This window comes from Clavelina lepadiformis, chromosome 4 (assembly GCF_947623445.1).
Source record: "Clavelina lepadiformis chromosome 4, kaClaLepa1.1, whole genome shotgun sequence".
Classification (NCBI taxonomy): domain Eukaryota; kingdom Metazoa; phylum Chordata; class Ascidiacea; order Aplousobranchia; family Clavelinidae; genus Clavelina; species Clavelina lepadiformis.
Window position 1 is genome coordinate 19,218,821 of NC_135243.1, and position 9,061 is coordinate 19,227,881.

At 37.0% G+C, this 9,061-nt stretch overlaps 2 protein-coding genes across 2 annotated transcripts in view; both read left to right on the plus strand.

Moving 5' to 3' along the window:
• The window catches only part of LOC143451471 (ATP-dependent translocase ABCB1-like), a 39,782-nt gene extending 33,754 nt beyond the window's left edge, over positions 1 to 6,028 (plus strand). Inside the window, exons 22-25 of the transcript XR_013114858.1 lie at positions 3,102 to 3,299; positions 4,346 to 4,552; positions 5,201 to 5,347; positions 5,590 to 6,028. The gene's annotated coding sequence lies outside the window, so the exon portion shown is untranslated. The remainder of the gene's footprint in view (positions 1 to 3,101; positions 3,300 to 4,345; positions 4,553 to 5,200; positions 5,348 to 5,589) is intronic.
• Positions 4,086 to 5,802, plus strand: LOC143453017 (ATP-dependent translocase ABCB1-like). The gene is made up of 4 exons (XM_076954169.1): positions 4,086 to 4,106; positions 4,346 to 4,552; positions 5,201 to 5,347; positions 5,590 to 5,802. Exons 1-4 carry the CDS (start codon positions 4,086 to 4,088, stop codon positions 5,800 to 5,802), a joined length of 588 nt encoding a protein of 195 aa, XP_076810284.1.
• Positions 6,029 to 9,061: the final 3,033 nt, after the last annotated feature.

A 9,061-nucleotide genomic window follows, 5' to 3' on the forward strand; every position in this document is an offset into this window, starting at 1 on the left:
TACGGAAAACACTCATCGTAAAGAGGAAGTCCTTTGTGATATTATTATCTTATTTATGAATGTTAGTGAAAGTGTTTATTATTAATCATTGCTTAACTCGAAATAAACACAAATACCATAGAAACATCACAAAGCCTGAGTATTCATTTACATTAAGTAATAACTTGCGTTTATTTAGCTTCGTTTATTTTATTTAGCAATATGCGTTGCAAGGTTGTAAATTATTATCGTTCAAGCTTTTACGAGCTAATTCATAATTACTCTTCTCCATATGAACATAGCTACAGAAGATTACCTTACTCAGTACAATATAGGTTACAATTGACATGGCTTTCATTCTTTTTCTTTACGTAATCTTACGAAACTGTATTTTGATATAGCCTATACTGCTACCAACAAAGAAGATTTTGCCGAGTCATAGTACTTAGAATCAAATGTCGACATTTTGATGTGCAGCGTTATATAACTAATAAATCCAAATCCTCGGTGTAAACAGTAAAGGTGAGATGAAGTAAAAGTAAAACTAAAAAGTAGTTTATTTGTTGGGGTGCGTAAATCTGCGTATGGGATTCGCCTCCTATATACGCTATAGTTTATGCATATTGGATAGGGCTTCTATCTGCTAAAAACACTAAAGACAAAGCATTCAAATCCACAATCGCTAAACTATATAGCCCATTCTCAACATCATTGATCAATTTCTCATTTTTATTCAATACGCAGTAACTTCAGATCGCTATTATTATCCACATACACGTTCAAGGCGTCTCCAACTATAGTTCTGTGCAATTAGCTCCTACCGTATATATGAAACTTTTCATGATAATGTTTGCGCTTTTACCGCGTTTTTATGATTTCTCCCTGCAATTGGTAGTCAAGTACATATCGTTCTTTTTACGTTGAAAAATAGTTCAGCCAGTAGACTCCAAACACGAAAACGACGAAAAGTCATGGTGGCCTCGGGATAACCAGAATCAACGATTTTCGAGTGGAATGTTTATACTTCATAGAGTGTATGGATCACAGTGTTCTCCTGCTTAAATGTAGGTTTATAGACGCATTTTTACCGCGGTATAATTTTCAATTATTTTTTAGCATTCAATTTTTTATATAAACTTGTGCATTCTTTTCTCTTTTTGTGATTTTTCTATAAACTTTCACAAGCACTTGCTACCTTTGACGAAAGTAGGTTCGCTTTGCTTGTCGCTGTGCCTGGTGCCAAGTTTCATTTCATTGAAGAATTACAATTGTCGCATTACATCAATGTACAGTAATAAACATTGAAAAGAAGGAATTGTTAGATGGTGCGAATTGATGGTCACCAGATTGTATATCTGGTCGCTTTGAAACCTCCAAAATGTTTAAAGTGTTCGTACAGTCGGTGAGAGGTTACTCTGTAATCTTACACTTTCTACAACAAAAAGGGACAAACGTATAAAAAGCTCAACTCAAGAGAGAAACAATGAAGTCAAAGATGTTATGAAAGCAATCATGCTGGTTGCCTGAAACCATTTTTATATAACCTATGCCGGTTGAATAAGCCCAAGCTCTTTTATTTTGGTAAACTCTGGTGAATTTAGCAGCAGGCTACCTAAACGTAGGTAATTACAAAAACCTTTTTGAGAATTCCTTCCGAGCTAAGCTATGAATGGAAATATTTCTAAAAAAGTTCGCACTGGTTTCATGGAAAACAAAGTGCATGCATCATTAACTAGTGAAAATAACCTGGAAGTTATTGATCTCGATGACGCGTAAGTAGGCTACTCTTTCGTAAAAGTGTTATAAATTGATGTACAAGGAGTATTGCCTAACAGCAGAACTTTCTTAATAGAACTGCTTTTATCAAAAGATAATTGTTTGAATTTACCAGAATAAATAATTAAGATGAATTACAAGTATCAGAAATATCTTTTAGAAAGTTTCAAATATTCATTTGACTATTTAGCACGTTATTCGAAACTTAATTTTGTTTACAATTTTAAAATTGAAAACAAGCGACCACAAAATTGATATGTATTTTGTTTTTAAGAAAGTAATAACATATTATAATAAAATCAGAAGTTACGTTTCGGTTTGTAGTATTTTTGCGCGATCAATTTCTTTAAGAAAGAACATGTAATAAGAGAATATAACAAAGTTATGCCATGATTGATATCTATGGTTCACGTTGTTTGTGTTGAAAGGGGGAATTTACCATATATGATTTTCCTGTCAGGTTGTTTGCCCAAATATAGGCTAGCTGCAAGATTTGGCTTAGGCTTGCTAGGTTGCAGGCTAATTACCTGTATTTAACTATTCAATAGGGATGTGTTGAACGCAAGCTCGGCCTCACTAATTTTAAGTGTTCACACGAAACTTGAAAATGCGCTAAAATCATTTTTGGTGAAAATAATCAAAAATATATTGTTGTTGAAGCCCAAAGGATAAATTGTTGGGTAAAGTTCAAGAAGAGAAAAGTCAGTGTCTTTCCGTTCCCACGTTAAACTCCTAGTAGGTTCGTGAAATTGTGGTAAGCTCAAAATACGGTTTCAGCTGGTCTATAGGGACAAGTTTCAGTGATCCATTCATCGATTCAATTACAAACCTTGGCTCGTCATCACCATCGTCTTAGCTATCTTCTTCAGAATCTGAACTACCATGAGCTGTAGCCATTGCTGTCACTGAAATAAACAGTGTGCTAACTGAGCGTGTTTACTCGTTGACAAAACTCATAACAGAGTTGCTTTCGCATCAACGCCAAACGCTAAACTGTCAATTTTTTGAATAATTGATATATTTTGATTCTTTACAAAACGAGTTACTGTTTTCAGAGCACAGAATAAAGCTCCATTCAGTTGACTGCAAATTACTGACTCAGACTCACAATATCAGAATTAACGCATTGAGGTCTGTAGTGCGAATGACGTAATTCAGAAGTAATGAAAATTGGGTCATCTATACCAAACACGGCCAAAATATAGTACAGCGCTTGTTGATAAACAAGTTGTAGAATTATTTTTTAAATCCATGGACGTACGATTGACGTTATTCGTGGCATACTTGACGTAAATTACGTTAGAGCAGACAGAGTTTGTTTCTAATTGGCTCGTTGGTTTCCACAGGATGTAAGCACTGGAAGCATAGATTTCACTGGCATCAAATTTACGTATCCCACTCGCCCGGACGTTCAGGTTCTAAAGGGTCTGACCACGGCTGTACGTCCCGGACAGACAGTGGCCCTTGTCTGACAGAGCGGATGTGGAAAATCAACTTGTATTCAACTGCTGGAGAGGTTCTATGATCCCGTAGAGGGCGTTGTGGTGAGATTACTTTGCATCATTGCTTGTTTGATAAACTTGGAGTTTGTCTTTTTTATTGTTACCATCAAATTCACATTCTATTTGCATTCGTTGTTCTACGAGTGACACGTCAGTGTATCAAGCAAGTTTCTGGACACGACATTTTCCCAGTGTTCACAAAAAAAGTTGAAAAAAGAAACTCAAAGCAGTCATATGATCACGTTCGCCACAGAACGTTATCGCGTCTTGGTCACAAAAATATTTTTGAAGCTGAATAACCTACTTGTGTAATTTACGGTGAATGATATGTGCTTGTGTATACAATATCACATCCGACGTTTTGTTTTTCGCTGAAAACGTTATCAACACCGGATATTCTGCCACATACACATAAATACCCTTACAGTTGTAATCGGTAAAATAGCTTAAATGTTACAGTTCCAACCCAAACTCAAAAAACTACATCATAAAGTCTTTAGGATACGATATGTGACATGCAGTTACACATACCTCTTTTTAAACTTGGTTACGTGACGTACTGGGTGTTGATAGGTTTAGAAAGGAAAACATAAGCCGCGCCAAACGTCTGTCCTTCCTTGCCTTGGAGCTACATGTGACAGCTTATGTTCTAATGTCACGTTTCCAATCTCGTGACTGCTTGGTTTGCTAAACATTAGCGGAAGACCACGTTTACCATCAGCTTTCATTTGAATTCAGACGGGTTATTCCAAACTAAAATTACCCTAAAAGCAAAAATTTCTTTTGTAACCAGTCTGTATTAGGTTATGGTGACGTTACATGCGCAATATGCAACCATACCTTATAAAAGTAAGTTGAAATCACTGGCAAATAAAGTTTTTCAACTTATTTGCCTCTCAAGAAGCAGTAAATAAAATTCCAATATATCTTGCGGCAATTCTTTGAACTCACATTGATAAAATCAGTTCGTAGAAAACATGTGTTTGTAGTTTATTTTTTGACCTACACAAAAGACAGTTTTGTGTAAACACTGTGCCTTTGGTTCAGCACTGTAGGTGAAATAAGCAATTCAATTTTCTTTTTTTCAGACTCTGGATCGCCAAAACACGAAAGAACTTCAGTTATCTTGGCTCCGTTCACAATTCGGCATCGTCTCACAGGAACCTGTTTTATTCGATCGCTCAATTGCGGACAACATCAGATACGGTGATAATAGCCGATCTGCGGACTTAAAAGAAGTGCTTGCGGCCGCAAAGAAAGCGAATATCCACTTATTTATTGAAGCCTTGCCTGATGTAAGTTTATTGATCTACAGTATATTATTTCCCTAAAGTAGCCCAAACATTCAACAATAACGTGAATCGTCGAAATTATTGTTAAAAATATGGAAATGATCTTAGTCACATCGTCTAGCTAGCTCTAGGTGTTTTGTATTGAAGACGAGTGCAGCTTCTTCTCCAAACGTTTCCAATTTTTGCGTCTACTCAAGCTCCAGAATCGTTTTACTTTGTATAAAAGTAGTTTTAGGTGCTATCTATAGTGTAACAGGATAATCGCAGTGTGGGTACAATATTAAGAGTCTCTGTTTAAAGTGCAACATCCAAAGTTAATTGTTCAAGGAGCATCACAAGCGCACGTATGGAATATGTTTGATGTCGGATAACAATAACAAAAGCGGTTTTGCAAGTAACAATCCTTATACGCCTAACTAACCATGGTCTTGCAAGTTAGTCAGTTAAAATAGGATATTCCATAAATCCCGTTTATCGCTTAGATTTCATTAATCGAAATATAGCATGATTCGTGGCTTGTACACCTAAGATATTATATTGTAACAAAGTTTATATCGGATTATAGGAGGATTATATCGCGTTTTTAACATTTGAAGTTATTTTCATGAATAAGATTCTTTGCTTCATAAACAGTCATAAATGTTTCTACAGGGCTACGACACCAACGTTGGTTCCAAAGGAGCGCAGTTATCAGGTGGTCAGAAGCAGAGAGTGGCAATTGCTCGTGCCTTGCTCAGGAATCCTAAAGTTTTACTCCTGGATGAAGCCACATCTGCCCTGGACACTGAAAGCGAAAAGGTACTTAATGGTTTTTGTCTTATACGAAATTTGTTTGTTAGGGTCAAGCCCTTAAAAGGCTTCCCCGCCGTTTACTTATATGTTGTTAATAATTTACTTGCATTGATTGGCGTCGCTTAAAATAATAGGAAGATTGATAATTAGGGCAACAGTTTTTTCAGTTCTGTGCTGTTAGCTGTAATGCTTAACATTGGACCTGAAGTATAATTACTAATTATCTTGTCAATCGTTCTTTTTTCCAGATCGTGCAAGCAGCCTTGGATGCCGCCAGTGAAGGTAGAACTTGCATCGTCATCGCTCATCGTCTGTCAACCGTCAAAAATGCTGACGTCATAGCGGTGATTGAAAACGGGAGCGTTGTGGAGAGTGGCACGCACAACGAACTAATCGCATTGAAAGGATCGTATTTCAGTCTGGTCAATGCACAATTGCACGGAAAGAAATCGGACGAATGATGCCCAATGGTCTTGTATTTGTCTTGAACTTGACAATCTCAACGTCAGTCAAAGTTTACGTGTTTGATGTCTCGCATTCAAAAGTTACTATTTAATTTTATTGTTGTTTTTTTGCTAACGACTCATTGAAGCCTTGGTAAAAATGTGTTTCGTACACGTAGCTCAAGCCTATCAAAATTATGTTGTTTCATTGAAGAAAGTTTTGATAATAATTTATGCTGTCCGTTTCTTATGTCCGTTTCTTATGTCTTATGCAAGCACTCTTAAATTTTGTAAACGTTTCTGGGGTTGACTTGTATGACCCGAGATAGGCAGGAAATGTTTATTTGCTGTTATTCCTAAAGTACAGTTACTGGTATCTTTCTTGTTCCTAGTGAAGGTGCAACACGCTTTTACTTAAAAACACTTGAGCATTTTCGTCATTGAACTGACGCTTGTACATATCGTGGAATGTGATGCTCGGCAAATCCTCTGTAAGCCGTTAAAATTCTTTACCGTTGTTTATCGGTAACAACGGTTTTCGTCAATTTAGATCATATTTTATCATATTCATAGTAAATAGTGCGATGTGTATGTTTGGATGGTGTGTACTTTTGCATTGCATTTCAATACATCCGTAGTCTGCATTCATTACTGTAATTTCAAGTTACTTCATTGTGCATGTGATACTTGGACCCTAATTTTATATGTTCAATTAGAAATTCATTTCTCACTAGTCTGATGCAATACAACCGTATAATTCTTCAAAATTCGTTATGTGCACTAGGTAACGCCCACTAGATGGATTGCAAAGTAGATCATCAGATAGACGTGTTCTTGATCGAACCAGCTGGCTTATAATTATGGATGGGACATTTTTTATTTGACGTGGGAGATTATTGATAGTGCACTATTCAGGCATTTTCGTGACTGACTCACTCTGTGTTGCAAAACATCGCATGCCCAGTCGATTTATTCTGGTTTAGTTTTTACGTAGAATGCACGCATTGCTCTATTGAAGTTTTCCACGCATACTGGGTATAAACTGCATTGATTGTTTACGCTTGGTTAAGTAAGATCGTATAAGGACAAACTTTTATGGCAAATCTCTTTCGATTTTTATAACCAACACCGTCAGCCTATTGTTAGAGCGTCGTTTGATCGCAATATGACATTTTTCAAGTTATGTAAGGCGGTTAAATGAACTTTATACAGCGTTCTTCCTTTGGTCAAAGATGGATCACGTGACTTCATTTACTTTCGCATTGTTGGTTTTACTTTTAATTGTGACGGATGAATGACTCCGGATGCAACCTGAGAAATTTTACACGCATCACAACCGACCGACTGGCTATACTGTACAGCAGGGCTTCCCAAACTTTTTTGCTCGCGACCCCTTTCAAACTTCTGAAGTTTTCCGCGACCCTTCACGTTTAAATTGATTAAATTAGCAGTGGGAAACATACATTAGTCATTAGTGACATTTACTGAGATGCAAAGAGTAGACTGAATTCAAGCAACCAGTACTCAAAGTCTACTTACTACTTTACACATATATAGGCTACTGGAAACAAAAAAGCACACACATTTATTCAGTGTGATTGGTGCGACTGCTTTCTGCTACAAAGCCTTGGCTCAATATCTGTTAATGCTGGTCTCAAGGCGGTTTCAATGTTGATTAGGCTGGAACGATATTTTGTTTCGATTGTGTTTTGTACTTCTTGTAAAATTGTTATACGATCTGCGACCCCTGAAGTTCGTTACGCGACCCCTTGCGGGGTCGCGACCCCCAGTTTGGGAAGCCCTGCTGTACAGGACAAACAAGGCGACACCACGTTCCACACAAGAAAGATTACAGCCGCCGGTAAAATGCAACTTGTTACCGAAACAATAAATGTGTTTGCGGAAACGTTTACGTGAGATCCAGTAATATCTGCGAATATAGTTACGAGCTTCATCAGGAAGCATTTTTAATGTGTACTAAGTCGTGTTTGTCTCATGAAACCTTTCCTAATTGTGTTGACAAAACAACTGGATTTTAGCAAATTTATTGTTCCATAATTTTAGGATAGCTACTAGGAAGCAACCTTGACCAGTATAAGTATAAGCACTTGCCTTGACGATGACGTTGTTGTGTCAAGCGTAGGCCTACCTCAAAACCTAAATCGTTTTTAAAATTTGTAATAGTATGCCGCATGTATTAAACAATTGAATCTATTGCATTACGCATAGAAAGATCGTTGGCTCATTCAGATATACTGTACCATGGTTATTTTTTCTGTTTTGCGGCGATCCGAGTGTATTGTATGTTTATTGCGTGTATTTTATGTTATATATGTTATAATTTAGGCCACTATTACAAGCTGCAGAAATTGACGTCTAAATTGGCAAAACTGTCGGTTGTAGCTTTAGGCGATAAAAGCACATGTGTCTCACTTGGCTATCAACTAAATTTATGTTTTAAAATAATCAAAACGGGCCGTTTGTTACACAAGACCTAATTTATGCTCATTACCGAGTGGCGCCACCTGTGGTCGTTGCCAGTGTTAACATTTTACACTTCATATTCTTTGTTGTAGAGTTATGCAAACTAAAACTTTTTGTCGAGTTGCAAATCGGAAAAATCATGATACTTAAGCTTTTCGGTGATTTCCCGTCGTGGTTTCTTCGGAGAATTTCCACGTGACATCATCGGGCTTGCGCAACGAAATGAAATTTGCTTAATACGCTTCTGATTGGCTGAAATTGTTTGCAAACATGTGACGAATTGGGTCTGGGTCACCAGCATGCTTTCCAAATAAGGAAAAAACCTGGGTTGACAGTGGATTTAGCTTTGTCATAACTCAATGAAATTTTTGCAAAGATAAATATCTATGGTGATTTTTCGTTATGACGTATCTATCGTTTGCTTTTTTTGTTTAAATCCTGAGTTCTATGACGAAAGGTATTCTTTTACACGTCACTCTCCTCACTTATTTCAAAAAATTCCCGCAACGTGAGGGCAGCATGATAAACAAATAAAACAAGTCCAGTTTGCTCGTAAGAGTGTCACGCGAATGATGTAACGGCTTCTGTTTGACCAATTGCATGTGTTTCCGCCAATCTTGTTGCATTTGGCTACTAAGTAGCATCCCATGTCACGAAGTCGCCCAGTCACTGCTATTTGCATAAACGTTTGAGGTTGTAGAGAATTTGTGGAAACTGCAACAATGCTGGGTTTCAAATCAGGAACTTAACCTATATGTTTATTGAAATCATCTCATGTCAAATAAGTGTCCGT

What these genes read in the sequence shown, in the direction of transcription:
- LOC143453017 (XM_076954169.1), top strand. Translation starts at nt 4,086, where the DNA reads ATGCAACCATACCTTATAAAA. An exon ending in TGCAACCATACCTTATAAAA is followed by an intron (nt 4,107 to 4,345) that starts GTAAGTTGAAAT and finishes TCTTTTTTTCAG; the next exon opens with ACTCTGGATCGCCAAAACAC. An exon ending in TTATTGAAGCCTTGCCTGAT is followed by an intron (nt 4,553 to 5,200) that starts GTAAGTTTATTG and finishes ATGTTTCTACAG; the next exon opens with GGCTACGACACCAACGTTGG.